This window comes from Cryptomeria japonica, chromosome 9 (genome assembly GCF_030272615.1).
Source record: "Cryptomeria japonica chromosome 9, Sugi_1.0, whole genome shotgun sequence".
In the NCBI taxonomy this organism is placed as follows: domain Eukaryota; kingdom Viridiplantae; phylum Streptophyta; class Pinopsida; order Cupressales; family Cupressaceae; genus Cryptomeria; species Cryptomeria japonica.
The window spans coordinates 571,537,066-571,556,184 of NC_081413.1; the positions used below are offsets into that span (position 1 = coordinate 571,537,066).

Below are 19,119 nucleotides of genomic sequence, written 5' to 3' on the forward strand. Positions count from 1 at the left end.
TGACCAAACCTTTAGCCAGAGTGAAAGTTGAACACTTCAGAAAAGGTCTTGGTATGATTGAGTTATAATCAGTTTTGTAATCTGTACTAATATATGAGATGTTTAATGTGTAAACTTCTTTTGTTGTGTTATGACTTTATGGGCTCCCCCCCTGTGTACATTTTTAAAAGGTGACGATCTTTTAGACTATGAACACCTGTATTAAACATTATGAGGTGACGATCTTGTAATGTTGATATCATGCTGACTTGATATCACTCTGACTCATGGATGTGCCATGATATGTTATGGTAGACATTATGTGACGTAATGTCAGTGCACATACCATTACCTGGATATAAGGGAATTCAACATTCTCAAGTATTTAATATCCAAGGTATCGCGTGTTATGCGATACGGATATCACGTGTTATGTGATATCTATATCACGAGATGATGTGATATATTCCTGTGTCACTCATTACGTGATGCATCATGTCACGAGCATATATGATATGATCCTTTGTATTACGAAGTTGTGTAATACATTTTATTATGAGAAATATGATGCTTATTTTTACATAGGTTTCCAGTTATCTTCCCTAACTAAGAGGGAGTGTTGAAACTTAGTAGCTTCAGTAAGATAAATGATTGAATGAGAGACTTCATTTATCTCTCATTCAATCATCTACCTTATCGATATAACTACAATCTAAATGTAGACCAGACCTTTTCACACATCGCCCCATTGCTAACGGGGACCCCCTCTTTTCCAGCTTCCTGCATTGTTAGGTTAGGGTTTTGGTTGCTTAGTGGGCAATTTTGTGTTTCCCGTGCCCGAGTCTTGGAGTTTTGATCATGCCTAGTGCCGTCTAGGGTTTTTGAAGTGTTAGGATCAAGTTGCAAAAGATGATATTTTTAATGATCCTAATTTTTGCTAAGTGTTTGAGCATTTGAACGTTAACGTGTTTTTAAACACACGCATCAATGATTTTAAAGTGCCAAGATATTCACAGACCTTTTGGAGTTGTTTTCTTGCTCCTAAGGTATTATTTATGTTGATTACGCACTTTATTCCAATATTTTCCTAGCATTTCGCTCATATTTTTTGAAAATTAGTATAAGTCCAATCAAATTTAAAGTCGCTGAGTGATTTTGAGTGGTTAAAATGATAAAATCCTAAGGGAAATTCATATTCCAAGGGTTAAAGGGTCAAAATCCATGCTAGAGGTGTTTTTCCCCTCACATTCTAGACTACCCAACCCATTCCCCCACTCAAAATCCATACTACACATGGGTTTCCCCTAGAATCCATACTGGCCACTAATTTCCCCCATTGTTTATCCACACCTGAGCGATTTTCCCCTGGAGATGCTAAAATTTGGCTAAGTGTCAAGATTTATCTAGACTGCCATCGAATTTCCCCTGGGAGTGCGGATTGAAGTGTGGACTGGAGTGCAAGGATAATTCCATGCCTGGGTCGATTTTCCACCAAGATTTTTGTGACAACTAAGTGAAGATTTTTGTCCGGATTTTTATCCAGACAGGGATCGAATTTCCCCTGAGCATTTTTGTAAGGATTTTTGTCCGAATTTTTATCCGGATTTTTATCCAGACAGGGATCGAATTTCCACTAGGAACATTATGAAGAGTTTTGAGTCCGGATTTTTGTCTAGATTGAAGTCGATTTTCCACCAGGGAGGTTTTTTTCCAAGCTAAGTGAGTTTTGAGTGTGGATTTTTGTTCAGACACCCATCGAATTTCCCCTGGGGGGAGATTTTTGCAAGTTGAGTGGATTTTTGTTTGGATTTTTGTCCAAACTCACATCGATTTTCCCTTGGGATGTTTTTTATGTGCATTTTGATGATTTTGAGCATGGATTTTTATCCAAACATGGGTCGAATTTCCCCTATGGGGCGAATTTTGACACTTAAGCGACTTTTGAAGGGATTTTTCAATCCCAACCTATATCGATTTTCCCCTGGAGGCTTTATTTTGGATTTAAATTGCAATATTTTAATAAATAAGCCCCATTTTAATTGCTTTTAAATAATTATTAAATGATTATTTAAAATTTAAAAACAAATTTAATAACTTGCAATAATTATTAAATGTTTGAACCTTCTAGAAGCAAGTTAGGGTTTCACCAAGCAAGTATTTATACAAGTGTCTTTTATCCCACATTGCTTGTGTGGTGAAATTGAAGTATGAAAGCAAGTATATGAGAGGAACTTTAGCATTATTTTATTATTATTTCTGCCAGGTGTCTCCATGAGAGCGATTTTTTTCCAAGTTGGGCGAATTTTTTAGCAAGGCGTTTTTGTGAAGTGTGGGATTGAAGATTTATTTTCCTCCATTTTTTCCAGCTTGCTGACTTATTCTTCCTTGGCTGCCATTAAAGACCAGTTTCAGATTTTCAATTTTGCTAAGTTTGGCGATTTTTTTCAAATTTAGCAATTTTTGATAAAAGTTGGCAAATTCATGTTTAGAGACTTGGGCGATTTTTCCTCCACCATTTTTGCTGCTGTTCAGACCTTCATTGGTGCAGATTGCTGTCATTAACAACAATTTTCAGAATTTTGAAAATTTTGATTTTTTGCTAAGGCAGGCAAATTTTTGTGTTTGGGGTATTCAACCCCAACTTGGGCGATTTTTTCAGATTGTTGCCATCCTCCATTGCTGCAGATCTAAGCTACCATTGGCATCAATTTTCAAAATTCCATTTTTGGCGCTAGACTTGGAGAAAATTCGATTTTGCTTGGAAGGTGTTTTGGTGCCATGTTTTGATGATTTTCATGCATGTTTGGTGGTTGCCATCACTTCTAGCCTATTGATTCGCTTCAGATTTGGACCTCCATTAATGGCTGCCATTAATTTTCAGATTTAAGTTTTTATTGCCCAGCCAATTCCAATTTAAACATCTAGCATTTGGAGGCATTTTATGGAGTTTTCTGTGCACTTTTTAGACCATTTTATCACTGTTGTAGGTCTGAAACTCCATTGTTAGGCGCTTGTCCTCAGAAATTTTCATTTCCAGCCACCTAAACAATTTCGGTGAATTTGCTTGGGGCTGTTTCTTTAGTGATTTTTCATCATTTTTCAGGGATTTAAACCACTTTGCAAGGTGTTGGTAAGTCAGAAGTGTTCGATTTTCAAACTCGTCCTCAGAAAACTAAATTTTACCAGCCATACTTACATTCTAGAAAATGATTGTTTTCATCAATAAAACTGATTTTTATTGATTTCATGCACATTTTGAAGATTACAACATGTTTTGAAAGTCTGATTTTTCAGGTTGTCTTTAGAATTTTGACCTCCATTGTTGACTGTGGAAGGTGTCTTCAGACATTCATTGTGTGAAAACACAACCTTTTACACCTTTCCTAAGTCATCATCAATCCGGTGTGATGTCAAAATCAGGATACAAGGAAAGGAAAGAGCTGCTGAAGACGTTGGAGACTGGATTTTATCCAGAGTTCAAGATTTCATTCAGATGGAAGGAGATCACTGATACCAACATGCATTTCCTGGACTTCGACCAGATGCAGTGTTGGATGTTCGGATCTAGAGATCAGGTTCCTTCTCCAGCATATGCGAACATTATGAAGAGTGGCATTTTCCATGCAGCTGGGTTTCCACAATCCATACAGTGCAGTGAGTTGATCCTAGAATGTGCATGATGTTACGATCCACTCACAAGAATGATCAAGAGTCCCAAGGGTGTTGTCATCGCCTACCTTGCTGAGGATGCCATTGCTAAGGTATTCAGAATTCCACGTAGTACAGACATGAAGGATGTGACCAAGGAAGATTATGCAGACAGATACACGAAGAAGATGGGTGTATGCAAGAATTTAATTAATAAAGAGTTGATGATTGAACCTAGGAATCATCATTCCAAGGCTCCCATGACACTTATGTGCCTAGATTTTAAGGAGGAACATAGTGATTTGATATTCCTACTCAATAGAGTGATGGGAATGCCGCAGGGAGCAATATTTCATGGATGGATGTTCTACTTCATCCAGGATTGTCTTAGAGGAACACTAGTATATTGGTCCAAGATCATAAGTGACAACCTGTATTTTCAGTTGAGGAATGTAGAGCGGTCCAAGTCATTCACCATGACTTCCTACCTGGTGTACTTGCTTGCACGATTTGTTTCATACAGAGGATTAATATGCAAGGGCGAAGTCGGGAATGGGCAAGGACAGTTTAAGAGTTATGAATGCTACCCCCAATCGAAGCATGCACAAAATTGAAGACTATAAGAGAGTGAATGATGCATTCACTATATACATCACACGGATGCTGCAGGGCAGAATCCACAGAAGATTGTCCAAGGAGGCAACAAAGTTAATAGAAAAATATGGATCGTGGTATATACAGTTTCCCACTTTCACATACCTCAGGATTCATGGGTTTCAATCTGAACCCTACAGACTTCCTAGGTATCCTACTGATAGAATGATATTGTTGGAAGTGGTGAGACAGCTTCTAGAGTTTGATGTTATCCAGAGAGAGAAGCACAGGACAGGAATGACATTCCCTATTTCAGTTGGGAAGACGTCAAAGGTTTGCCAATCCGCCATAGTTGCCAGCATTGCAGGTGAGGAGATTGCATTCTACAGATTTGCTACCTATAAGAAAAGAGAAAGATTCGATCCAGACAAGAAGGTCGGAAGGATCAGAGGAGAGAAGTTCACTCATAAGGTTGACATAGAGGATTATTGGGCTAACTTAATGGACGAGCAAGCAGTGAAGAGAAGAATGTGGTCTAGGATGTCAGTGGATTTCATGAGGAAGTGTGGACTTTTCCTCATCCCTGATCAGGTATTAGATGATAGAGATCATACACACCCACATTATGAGAATGAAATGAAGAAGACAATCCTATTGCCAAATTGGTTAGAGTCAGAAGAGACTGACCTAAATGTATTGATGAGAGAAGTCTTGAATTTCTCCCACACATGGGTAGATATGCAGACGAACAGATTAGTTGACATGGGTGTTCCCTCCACTTATGAAAGGATGAAGCCGAAAGAGTCTACTTCTGAGGATGATCAGAGGACTGTCAGTGATGTCAGGATTCATGCAGACGAAGAGAGTCAAGCTCCCAAGAGAAGGAAGAACATGCCTGGAGAAGTCAAGGCTAGAGGGAAGAAGTTTGAGGATGTGAAGAAGAAACAGAAGACTATCATTCCTCCACTTATCATTCCTTCACCCCCTCCCAGTGTCTCATCAATCGAAGTGATTGAAGTAACATAACAGAATAAGGAGACTTAGCAGTGTTCCAACACAGTGATACTACCAGAGAATATTCAGGAGTTCCATGCCACAGCAACATCTGCACCTCCTGATGAGAATGATGACCAGCCGGGATCCCCTACTGTCCTTTTGGAAGTTAGTTTGGGAAAAGATGTATATGATTGGACCAGGAATAATCCTGATGATAATGATGAAGTTATCTCGGCACTGAAGGACCTTGATCGAGAAATATGTCTCGATGATGGTATGGAGATGATCGCTATTCCTGAATGGTTGAAGAAGAGAATGAAAAAAGTAAACAGATGATAAAGGTATAGCCTATTGATGATATTGATGACTACCTAGCTAGGAGTGCTACGAAGAAAGAGCCCAAGAGAGCAGAGATTTTGTTGCACATTGCTAGAGATGAGACAGGAATGCGGATTGCGCAGATTGCTGTTCCTAGAGCCGGCGTGACAGTGGACACTGCTACTCCCATGGATTTCCAGATCACTTCAGTTGCCCTTGGTCGTCCATCCGCAGGGCAGGAATTCTAGGAGATTGGTGACAACCTCCAAGCAATCAATGCAAAGTTAGACACAGCGATTGCGGAGAATGAAAGGTACAAAGAAGAAAATATTAGACTCAGAGAGTATATTGCAGGGACAAGGCGTGGAGATCCCACCCTTATTTCCTCTATTGCAGTTGACCATGGAATACATTCACACTGCAAGGTAGCGAGAGGTACACACTCAGAGGTGGAAAAGTGGATTGAAAGCACAAGGAAGCAGACAGATGATTTCCTTACTCAGTTTGTCCAAGCATATGATAAGACAACAACGCTTGTATTCAGAATCTAGTATTTGGAGGGAGTTTGGGAAGAATTCCAGCCTATCCAAGAGAAGACTATTCCACGCCTCTTGGCATTGAAGAAGGTTCCTAATTCCACCTTGGTCAACGAGAACATTGTGCATAGTGGAGACATATATAATTTCCATGGTTGGTATTGTGCACTAGCCTTGAAGAAATCAGCTTATGAGAACGCCCAATCGAGTTGTATGGAGATGGAAGGATTAATTCAAGACATACAGATGAAGATCCTTGCCTCGATTGAGGAATTATTGGGTGTTGATGTTAGTGATGCTAGTGGTTTACACTTAGCCGAATTAAGAGACAAAATGAAATTTATATATTTTTGCCAATTGGACTCTTTGCAGAAGAGTCAGATAGATGACTTGGTCTCTTTGTTGATTCATGTTCATAATTCGCAGAAGCTCATGCCAGAATGGGATAACACTTTGAATGCTTGCTCGGATTCATTGGATGTGATTGATTTACAACAAGATACCTTGCATAGCATTTCCATGGAGGAGTTAGATTCAGTATTGGCTAGATTCTTGGAGTATGCTAGGAGAGAGAGAGATGCAGGGAGGAATCTTCTAGAAGATTCCCTATATGATGACTAGGTATCTTTCTATCGGGCCATATGTTGGTGACACCATTTTTGATGTAACCCTAATTAGGGCAATTCTAGGGTTTTGTTGGCATGATCTCGACCGTTGATCTTGGATCAATCTGGGCCATCCATTTTGTAAGAGACTCTATATATGCCCCTTTGTCTCTCATTTGTAAGAGAGGGTTTTTGTAGAATTATTGGTATATGCTATAGCTATTTGAATTCTAATCATTGTTCAATTGTTGGTGATTTTGCTCTTCAAATGTTGTATTTGCATTCATGGTTCTCAATTCCTCCAAGTTAGATTAGAATTTAGATTAGAATTTATTTTCATGTATGTTAGATTGAGTGAAAGATTTGTTGAATTCATTTGTGTGGAATCCTTAATCCATACCACTAGCCTCTTTCCGCTGGTAAGTGCGCCTTGTGTGGTCAATTGGAGTTTGAGTAAGCATAACTTCAACTATTATGCGTCCGTTGACAAGCATCAACTTGGATGGTGTCTTCATTTGATGGTAATAGTTTGAAAATCATTAAGTATACCTTAGATGATTGCACTAAGCTTGTGTCAATACCTGATTGTGAGACCTTGCCTGGTTTGATTCCACTAGATCCATTCATCATTTCCTACATTCTTAGTTTTAAAATAGATTTCCTGAACCCTATCCTTTTTCCCCCTTTTTTAGTAAGAAGTAAATCCAGAGCCTTATTGATAAATTTTAAGTTGTCAGCACACCTATTCCGCATCATTCATGATAATCCAAACATTTGCGTAAGTCCCCAAAGTGAAACACAACAATTCACATCAACCATTGAGCTTACCCACTTGTCAAGACCTGACATGTAGAAACCTTGGAATCATTTTAGTTGATCTCATTCTTAGCATCTGAGGTGATTTTGTTCAAGAGAGGGTAAATTACTTTGGTAATTTATTCTGTATTGTTATGTGCATAAAAAACACATCAACAAGACCTCATGATTAAATAAATGAACTTGTTATAATCATCTTATATGCATAATCGATCATACTACTATTATATTACTCATGCTGTGATTGTAATAAGATCAAACCAGACTTATGATAACTATCATAGCTATCATATGACAACATTGATTGATGCTATCATATGATAACTATAATAGTTATCATCTTAATCTAATATTATACCGATCGGTTATCTGATGATTATATTATTTGACATAACTTGATTGTTTATCGGGTGATTATATTACTTGGTCACGATTGTTAATCGGTTAATTATACTATTTGACATGACCCGATTGGTAATGGGTTTAATATGTTAAATGATGTGACCGATAGTTATCGGTATAACACTTAAGTGAAGCGGTGCCTATGCACCGATCAAGACATGTCTTGATCATGCCTTGATTGGTGGGCATTGTCTATAAATATATGTCAATGAAATGCTGTAGAGGCATAGAAATAATTAATGTTATCTTCAGCAACCTGTGACATAAGAAGCAACTGAAAATATCAGTAAAAGAATAACAATATCATACAACTTTAGACTTGAACATAAATTTGAATATCATTTACATGCTTAAATTTCATTCGCATTTTTTTTGCAAAATTCAATGAAGAGATGCATCTAATGAGTCAATAAATGAATACATAAAAGAAACAAGTTGAGTCTAGTTATAATTGATTGATTTAAAAACTAGAGAAAGAACTATGGCATGTTGTTCACAGTTACACAATTAGGAACTGCACGAAAGAACTAGATTCAGCTTATAATTTAGATATTGGTCTAACTCTGTAGTTAAGGTTTCTAATATAGCATTCCAGTGCCTTAGCTTAAGCCAAATTGTTAGCATGCTTAAGATATTGGAAGTTGTGAAGTTTTTGCTCAGCAGATTACTGGAGGGTTAGAAAACAAATCTACCCAAGGGTTGTTTGGCGTACATTGTGATTGGGTCTATTAGTCTATCTAATATTTTGACATTAATGTGAGGTTTCATTATGACAGACAATCATGTTTAACGCAAAAAGGGCTAAATGTTTGGAGTATATTTGATTTACCGTATACATCTCTGTTTCTATTAAGAGGAAAAATGTGTTAATGTGTTGATCATCAGGGGTTAACATATGTGTAATTTATTTCAGTTTAGATGGTTATGGCAGTTATTTTGATTTCCTTGCCTATAATCTGAATGTAAATATTCCTTTGTAATGCTAAATTCATATGCAATAATAATATATTCTATTCTACCATATAGTGGTATCAGAGCCATGGGTAGTTACACATCCATTGTTCATTTGTTGAGATCATGGTGAAGCGACGACAGATTGTTGATTGCTTGAGATTGAAGTATGCAGATCCTTAAAACAGTGTCTTTTTAATGGAGGTGGTTAATCCCTGATTGTTAAGAATATGGAGATGTGAAAACATTTTGCAATTAGTTGGACAAAGGATTGTGTTGCTTAATCTCTACCATTGATCATGCATTTGTTACAACAAGAGAGAAGATTGTTCTGCTTGTTGCTGCCTCTGTATCTGCTGATTCAAGTCGTTTCCCTGCATTTTGTAAGGTTGTTAAGTTGATTACAGCCTATGTATAAGTTTATTGAGGCTGGCGATCTGTTGCAATATGTAACTTTAAGATTTGTCAATTCTTTCAACCTGTGCCATGTCCCCCTTTTTTGAATTAAGATAATTAATAATATTATTTAAGTTGGGTCCAATAATCTTTAATTTTAATTATAATTTAATAATATTATTACAATTAAAATAAATAATGTTTTTAAACACTTGTATTATAATAAAAGTGTTGGTTCAAAATTTTCAACCAACAAAAAGTATTTTTAAATACTTAAAATCAAGGAAGCAAAAATCATTTGGGGAATTAATCGGCAAATCAAAAGTATATAATTTTTTCAAAAAATCGGGAAAAAATCGGGAAAAAATCGGATTTACAAAAAAACGTAAACAATTGTAGAAAAACAATAAAAAACTTCTTTTTTTATATATATTAAGGTATTTCCATAGCATAAAGATATTGTAGGCAAATAAAATAGATACTTGAACACATGAATTGCAGGAAATAGATTTCCGTTGTTTATATTCATATCACCGATTACGTTGCACAAAATATACTACACCATAAATAATATCTAGATGGTGATAGATGTCAAAATGTCAATTACAATATAGTTTGTGACTTTGAACAAAGTCAACTTGTAAACTAAGTACAAAATTTCAAAATATCAAATGTAGGCAATGACATGCTAGAGGGTAGGAGGCTCTGATGATGAAGCTCCCGGGTGAGAGCCTGTCCTAATTCGATCAATCCATTGAGGAGCAAAGTTGGCTTGCCTCATGATATCAAAATCGTCAGTCTCAAGTGGATGATCAACAACATCATCATCATCATAAACATCATCATCATCATCAACATCTTCAGCAGCAATCAACTCACACTCTGGATATATCTCATCGAGGTCAATTGGCATGCCATCCTTAATAGTTCCTGATTTTGGTCATGTAGAAATTAGTGTTTCCCTTGCAAGTGAAAAACACAATGAATAGTGAATAGTGAATAGAATTTCAAAAACTGCAACTGTATTTTAATATTCTCACCTTGAGCTTTCCTTATCTTCAAGCGAAGGTTGTGATGAACAAATACCAAGTCATTCAGTCGTTGTTGTGATAGGCGGTTGCATTTTTTGGAATGTATGTGTTCAAAAACACTCCAATTATGCTCACAAGTTGATGAGCTGCACGGTTGGCTCAAAATGCGCACTGCCATCCACCTTAAATTTGGTATTTCATCTCCAAAAGAAGCCCACCATGCAGCTGAAAAACACATTAGATGGAGATGATATTGTAAGACTAATAATCTCTTATAATCTTAACGAGCTTAATGAGCATGTTGGCAAAATAAAGAGATTCTTAAAAGTTTATAGTCTACCTGGTTGAATAGTCTTTCTGCTTTGTATAGCAGCCCTAGAAGAGAAAAAACCGTTAGCATGCTTGTACACTTCCAACTTTACCGTAGCCGCATCAAATTTTTCCAAGTCAGGAAACATTTTTTCCAAGCACTTGAAAAATCCTCGTTTGATCTCAGCATCAATTTCCAAGAAGTCAGTCTTATAGAATAACAAAGGATTGAGAAAGTATCCTGCAACATGGAGAGGAGTGTGCATCTGTCCATCCCATCTCCTATCAATTATGTCCCACAATGGCATATACCTATCCTTGTTATTTTCCAGCTCACTCCTTATCACCTCCTTGGCCCTATCCATGGCCTCATACACATATCCCATGGGGGGTTTTTCCCCATCCACTAGTCTCAAGACTTTTACTAAAGGCTCTAAAAATTCTACAATTTCCTCAATTGATTCCCAAAAGGTGGTAGAATACATATACTCTGCCACTGCTATGCCATTTGCTTGAGTTGTGAAGCCAGACTCCATCCACTCAGCTAAAACAAACATTCGCCTCAAATTACCTTTCTGTTTACATAATGTTTGTAATGCAAGGAAATATGTTGCAAATCTTGTCACCCTTGGTCGAACTAGCTCCTTGCCTCCTGTTAAAGATTGCATTATAGCCAAAACCCTCATGTGATTATAAACAAATTTGGTAACCTTGTGAGCCTTCTGAAAGGCCGCCTTAACCCATTCTATTTTTCCAATGTCCGCTGCACATGGTGTAAAAAACACAGAAGGGTATTTATTTGTCAGAAGTTTCCCTGCAGCAACACAAGCAATAACATTGTTTGTGATAAATTGAACCACATTTTGTGGCCCTGCATCCATAACTACCACGTCATACATCTCAAACAATGCATTTGTGGATTTCATATGCCATTTGCTTGAGTTGTGAAGCCAGACTCCATCCACTCAGCTGAAACAAACATTCGCCTCAAATTACCTTTCTGTTCACATAATGTTTGTAATGCAAGGAAATATGTTGCAAATCTTGTCACCCTTGGTCGAACTGGCTCCTTGCCTCCTGTGAAAGATTGCATTATAGCCAAAACCCTCATGTGATTATAAACAAATTTGGTAACCTTGTGAGCCTTCTGAAAGGCCGCCTTAACCCATTCTATTTTTCCAATGTCCGCTGCATATGGTGTAAAAAACACAGAAGGGTATTTATTTGTCAGAAGTTTCCCTGCAGCAACACAAGCAGCAACATTGTTTGTGATAAATTGAACCACATTTTGTGGCCCTGCATCCATAACTACCACGTCATACATCTCAAACAATGCATTTGTGGATTTCATCATATGAGATGCATCCACATATTTTAGAAAAATAGTGCCAATCTCACGAGAGACAAGGAAGTTAATGAGAGTTCGGTTCCTTCTATCTGTCTGACCATCTGACATGATACTGCAACCAGTTCTAGTCCACTGTAACCGATGTTGTTTAACATCTTGAACATTGTCTACTGCATCTTTCAACATACCAACCCTCAATGACTCATAAGATGGGGCTTGAAACTCAAGTCCTACAGTTGTAATAGTATCTACCATGGGTTGCCAATATGGATTTCTCAAAGCATGGAATGCCATGTGAGAGGAGTACCAAAAATTACCAATTGCCTTCTTTGCTTGTTTAGTGACAGTTTTCCTCCATCTTATACTCTCCAAAGTGGTTTGTGATCCTGGTGTAGTATGAGGTTGGAAGAAAGTATTAATGTTTCCTCCACCTGTGTTTGGTCCACGTGCTATAGAATTAGGAGTTGACCCACATTCCCTGAAACTCCCATCTTTGCCATCCTCCTCACCCAAATGCTTCGACCTGGGATTTGCAGAACTAGAACCTAGTTCAACCCCAATTCTTGCCTTTTTGGTCCCACTCTCAGCAATCCCGTCAAGAGATTGCTTTGCTTGATACGAGACATTTGTAGGGCATGCTTTGCATATCGCGGTGTTATTTCCTCGTTCTTTGGACAAATGCCACTTGAAACGATAAATTCCACCACTGATCTCTTCTAGACACCAATTGCACTTGACCTTCGTGCTGCCAGGAACTGTTGTGCAATGTGTCCACGCAAAGTCTTTTTGACGCGGCATTCTGATCAAGAATCAGATCTGTAAAAACATTACACTTAGTCTTAAACTTTTGAGGGATCTAGGGTTGGGCTTGTGTATAATAATTGCATTTTAATTACATTGACATGGGAAATTGGAAACCTAAATGTAATTGAATTTCAAGTTTACACCAATGGTATACTTCAATCATTGCTCAATACATAATCTAGTAGATGACCACAAACAACTGGGACATTAATTCATAAATTTACGACATCAAGACAAAGAATTAATAGTAGAAGACACACACAGTTATATGGGCACCTATATTAGACCTTTGACACTTAAAGAATCAAAGATATGTAAGGTAGATGTAAGAGCAATGTCTGTGACAATGTTAAGACCAGTGTTAAGAAGAGTAAAATGACTATTGGAGGAGGATGCCATGCAAAGTTATATCAAAATCAAGATCAAATAGAATATTAGTTGGGCAAAGCTAAGACTTCATATTGTCATGAGTCATAATAAAGACGCAATTTCATAAGCATGTTAAGTAGATTGGTTTCTAAACGCCCTATGACAAGTAATTCCCCATCCTTTGTCAGGATTGATGGTTAGGAAATAAGGATTGGGGCTTAAGTATAGTAACTGCCAAATGTATTATGAATCCTAATTGTTCCTTCATTTATGAATTGTTTTCTATCACAAAAAACCTAAACAAGGAAATTCTTAAGTGATATGGTTGAGCAGTAGGGTTTTTGTGGTAGTCTACCCAATTTTATAAATAATATATCTCTATTTTCTGTACAATTTAAACTGTATAAATTAATAAAGAAAATGGAGTATAATATGATTTTCATTATATAGAAAATAGAGCAAAAATATATATACAAAAAATATATACATAAATTTTTTAAAAATATTTTATGTATAAATTTCCTATATATACTTTATTTTCTGTAAAAATTTATACAGAAAATATAGCCACTGTATAAATTACAGTGGCTATATTTTCCGTATAATTTTTTTATAGTGGCTACATTTTCTGTATAAATTTATACAGAAAATAGAGTATATATTTTCTGCATTAATCTATGATTCTATACTAATACAAAAAATATATAATTACTTCTGTATACAACCATTAATATAGAAAATTAATACAAAAATATATAATTACTTCTGTATCAACATTCATTCTCAGACTTGGGTTGTAATCATAAATAAATTTTGGAAATCAACCTTCAAGTGCATGATTGATATGATATCATCCTTGCTTATCAGGTATGTTGATATGATGTAATGTTACTCAAATCTTCAATTTGAAATGGTTTGTTGATGGTTTCCTGTTAATAACAGCAATCTGATTTATATTTTCAGTCATACATATATTTTGTTTTCTTGCAATCATGTTTCTATATTGTCATTATATCATTGCAAAAACATACAAGCATTGAAACACACAAAAACCCTTTCAATCAAACAAGTAGTCAATCGGAAAATTCAGATCAGACCTCATAAATTGAATTCAAAACTCTTAGAAAATCAGGAAATAGAGGGTTGCATGACAAATGTTTGTCATAATGTTAAACTATCAAAACTGAAAATTCTGGGCAAAATAAGCTGTTCTTACAGTGGTTTTAGAGTGCAAATCATCCTGCCAGGCTGTGTATTAAGATTGATTTTTGGTTGGAGAACAAAGTTTTGTCTCAGGTAAAAAAATAAAAAAAAATGAAACCAAGAGCAAATCAAAACATGGGTCCATTCTCAAAAGATTTCAATGATACTTTTCAATTTAAGCAACAAAGGAATTTGCAGAAAGAAAGGGAAGTGGGAAGTTGGCTCTATATACCTAGATTAGAATTGGAGTCTTGGAAACTTTCAGATGATGTTCTTTCTAAGTTGGAAAAATTAGATTCTTACTTGTCCAAAGTAGATCAATCTGACTAGAGGATTTTAAATTGGGCTTTGAAGCCATCAATGCTTGCTTTGGTCCAGCACAGGTTATTGGAACATCCTTGTGAAAATGTGAGACTTGCAGTTGTTTCTTGTCACATTGAGATCATAAGAATAACAACTCCTATAGCACCCTACAATGATGACATATTGAAGAAGGTTCCCTAGCTGATTGTGGAGAGCCTTCATGGGTTACATGATGTCAAAACCCCTACTTTTGGTAAGAGGGCTAAGATTTTAGAAATTATGGCAAGAGCTAGATCATTTGTCATTATATTGGATCTCAAATGTGATAAATTGATTCTTCAAATGTTTAAATACTTTTTAATCAAAATCAGAAAACAACATTCAAACAATGTTAAAGCAAGTATGCAAACTATTTTGTCTTCAATTGTGGATGAAGATGATGATATCTGCAAGCAGTTGCAATTAGATCTGTTAGCCATTTGGAGAAAGGAGCATAATATCTCACCTATGGCTTATGAGTTCTCAAAAGGGTTGATTGAGCAGAAAATTGAAAGGTTCAAGAAACAGATGACTGAAAATGAACTAATCTCGATGGGCTTACAAGATACAGGGCCTCCCAAAAAGAGTAAGAACCAAATGAGGAGAGAGCAGATTTTTTTCGCATGTCAGGAGACTTGGACACCTGATCACAACTGTGGGGTTAGTAAGGAGGATAAGTTAGGCAAAGGAGATGGGCCAATCAGGAAAGAGAATGAAGAACAAATTGCTTCAGGTGAGAAGTACTCTAAGTTTTTTGTCAGTGATCTTGAGATCGATATAGATAAATCTTGTAAAGAGATAAGTTCTCTTGATGAATCTTGGTGTTTGTCGCTCCATTTCTTCATGAGGAATGCATTGAAACTTGTTGTGAAATTGTTGATATTGTTCCTATAGAAGATGATCTAATACAAGATGGGAATAAGTCAGAGTTCCAGGATACTTGTAATGAAGAACATGCATCTTCTAATGACAAAGAATCCTTTGAAAATGATGTCATAACAGCAGTTTTTACCATGCAATCAGACCAGTCCAATAAAAATTATGAGGCATATGATGACATTTATAACTCTATTGAAAGGAATGATGAATCATGTAGCAACAGTTCACTCATGCACGATTGTTTAATGGAGACTAAACATAGTTAGTTGGACAAGGAAGTGAATGAAAATAATGACGTTTACTTGATGAACTCAGAAATAGAAAACAAGAACAAGATGGTGAAAGGAGACCTACCTTATGAACTTGAAAATGTTAAAGCAGATGTTGAATGGTCTATTGATAAAGGGGCTGTCCAAAATTGTGAGTATGAAATGTACAAACTAGATGAAACTCAAAAAGATGATTTGGAGGACCAATCAGAAATTTTAGTTCAAAATGAGAATTTTGGAACATATAGTTTGAAAGACCAGCTGAGAGTCTTTGAAGACATGATTGTTGCAGCCTTAGTGCATTTCGATGATACCCATAAAGAATAGAAAACTTCATGTGGGAATCCCAAACTGAGAAAAGAAAAGAAAGAGTTGCAAATAGAATCATAAGTACTCAACTTTGCTCAATCAAAGAAGCAATAGAAAAGATGAAATCAGATTTCTTGCAGCTGCTCATTGATGGGGATCTTGCAATCCAAATTGCTGAAGACAAGGAGAGAGAGGTGGATGAGCTTTGTTTACAGCTGAGCATGACTCATTACTGATTATACAAGGCTGAAAATCAGACTTCTATTGCAGCCACTCACAACTGTAAATGTATTGTAATTTCCAATTTAATGGACGAGTTATATGCAAGATGGTGTATTTTAATTTTGATATTATGCTTATGTCACTAATATTGCTATCTTTCTTTTACTGTAGGTAAGGAGGATGAACATGTATCGATTTCAAATGTCATCTCCTTTGATTGGAATGATGTATAAATAGTAGGATGGCCACGATCAAGTGGCACCTTGATCGGACATGTCTTTTAGACATGTCCGACCAAGATGTCACTTGGTCATGACCCTTACTAACATCAACCGATCCATAACTAATCGGTGCTATAAACATACCCGATAATGAATCGGTATCATTTAATGATAATAGTGCTTATAAACATGCCCGATCATGAATCGGTATCATTGTTAATGGTAACAATGCTTATAAACATATCTGATCATGAATCGGTATCATTTGTTAATTGTTACAGATATAAAACATACCCGATAATGAATCGGTATCAAAGCATATAATAATGGATTAATATAACGTAAACAATAACAATAGCTGTTAGCATTATATGCTATCGGGTTAATACCCCGATAGCATATTAATGCCGATATGAATCAACATTAATATGCTATCGGGTTAATAGCCCGATAGCATTTAGATTGACGCTTAACATAGTTAAGCAGGTCGTCAATCTAATCTATCATTATCCAATATCAATATCATAATTATGACCAATGTTATAGTCTGATAAACATAAAGCATGAATGAGTAAACTAATAACAGAATAGAGGAGATTAATGAGTGAGGAGAGTCTTATCTTGCAGAAGCTACTAAGGCATTAACAACAACGAAGATGGAATATATTCCAACACCAAGGAGATCATGGAGATTGTTGAAGGAATCAATACCCTTTGTGAGAATGAAAGTAAGCACAATGTTTTCACCATTCTCCATTCAAATGAGGCACGCTATGTTAATGAAGATCAAAAGGATCAACAAGGAAACAAACTCATGAATTTTGATGACCAATTTTTCTATGATGCTCCAGTATGTAGCAATGAAATGGCTGCTATACCAGTTTCTAAAGACAGATTTCAGAATAGTTTCAGTCATGGGATAGAAGTGGTTAATGATCTTCCAATATCGAAAGAAACGGATCATGAAGAGACTATCAAACGGGACAAAAATAATGAGGACTTAATAAGCTGAAACAACAATATGCTGATTGATTTTAATGAAAATAAGGTGGTTGATGTGCTCTGTGGAGGTAATATTGGTAGGAAGCATCACTTGTTTCAAGAGTTCATTGCTATGTATGAAGATATAAGTATTAATCCAATTCCTTCAATAGATTTTTTAGTAAGGTTAGGAGCTGGTGGCATGATGGTGAGTGCTAACTTTAGTCACCTCCAAATTTGGGAAGTGAATGTTAACAATTTCTTACTAGTGGATGACAAGAAATGCATTCCTGAAGAGTGCATAAATCAGATTTCCAACTTTAATGATACCATTTGTTGCAGCAAGGTTGCAAATTTGTTTACATGTGATAATAGGGTTCTAGGTTGTAATTTTGACAGAGTAGAGCAGTGGAAGCAAGATGGTTGTGATTCCAAGGGGTGTGATCACCGGTTTTTTCAGGAAGAGGGTGGTACTTATCAGCTTGATTGCATCATGAGGAATGCATATCATTTCTCTTTCAGGCCACAAATAGACGAGTTGAACATGTTTATGATGACAAAGAAGAAGAGGTTGAATGATTGGTATAAGGGGTGTCATACTTCACCATGGTATGCGATGTCCTCTTCTATAGAAGGAGAATTTGCAGCTTGCAAGAATTTCAGTTTGCATTGTCTGGATGGTTGTTATGCTGGGTTACAGATATGTGAAACTGAGAATGAGTTGAAGTCTTCGAGTGATGGGAGTGATAGTTCTCCAAATTGGCCCTGGGATCCAAGGATCTTAATGATGAATGAGTTGCATCTGAGCAGATTGTTTCACATTGTGGTTCCATCAGCAAAGTTACCTCTCCTAGATGAATTGATATTGGTTCTAGAGGCTATCATAGACACCAGGGAGAGGACACTTCGGAAGAGGACCATCAAAGAGTACTTGGTCAAATGGAAGAATCTGCCAGTGGAGAATGCTGCATGGGAAAATGAGCAGACCTTGTAGCATCTGGAGTTGAAATTGCTTGAGGACAAGAAATATTGGGAAGGGCGGACTGTAATCAGAAATAAATTCTGGAAATCAACCTTCCTCCAAGTGCATGATTGATATGATATCATCCTTGTTTATCGAGTATGTTGATATGATGTAACGTCACTCAAATCTTCAATTTGAAATGGTTTGTTGATGGTTTCCTGTTAATAACAGCAATCTGATTTATCTTTTCAGTCATACATATATATTGTTTTCTTGCAATCATGTTTCTATATTGTCATTATATCATTGCAAAAACATGCAAGCATTGAAACATACAAAAAACCTTTCAAACAAACAAGAAGTCAAATTAGAAAATTCAGATCAGAACTCATAAATTGAATTCAGAACTCAGAAAATAGAGAGTTGCATGCCAAATGTTTGTCATAATGTCAAACTATCAAAACTGAAAATTCTGGGCAGAATAAGGAGGAGTTCTCACAATTTCCAGCAATCATACTTGGAGAGAATCAATATTAGAGATTTCTATTATAGTTTGTGACACGGATCTGTATGTATATGAGCCCTAAGGTTTATATCCAAATGAATGTAATCAGATTCATAGCAGCA

At 36.3% G+C, this 19,119-nt stretch overlaps 1 protein-coding gene across 1 annotated transcript; it reads right to left on the reverse strand.

The window, feature by feature from the left end:
• Positions 1-10,601: 10,601 nt before the first annotated feature.
• LOC131858515 (uncharacterized) lies at positions 10,602-12,727 on the reverse strand. Its single transcript, XM_059211769.1, has 3 exons — positions 11,980-12,727; positions 11,656-11,877; positions 10,602-11,452 (listed from the first exon to the last, which is right to left on the reverse strand). Exons 1-3 carry the CDS (start codon positions 12,725-12,727, stop codon positions 10,602-10,604), a joined length of 1,821 nt encoding a protein of 606 aa, XP_059067752.1.
• Positions 12,728-19,119: the final 6,392 nt, after the last annotated feature.

Excerpts from the sequence above, each read along its gene's own strand:
- LOC131858515 (XM_059211769.1), bottom strand. The coding sequence starts at position 12,727 with ATGCCGCGTCAAAAAGACTTTGCGTGGACACATTGCACAACAGTTCCT. Across the intron at positions 11,878-11,979 it reads CATTAACTTCCTTGTCTCTC|GGCCACAAAATGTGGTTCAA; the intron begins GTGAGATTGGCA and ends TTATGGATGCAG. Across the intron at positions 11,453-11,655 it reads AATGCAATCTTTCACAGGAG|GGCCACAAAATGTGGTTCAA; the intron begins GCAAGGAGCCAG and ends TTATGGATGCAG.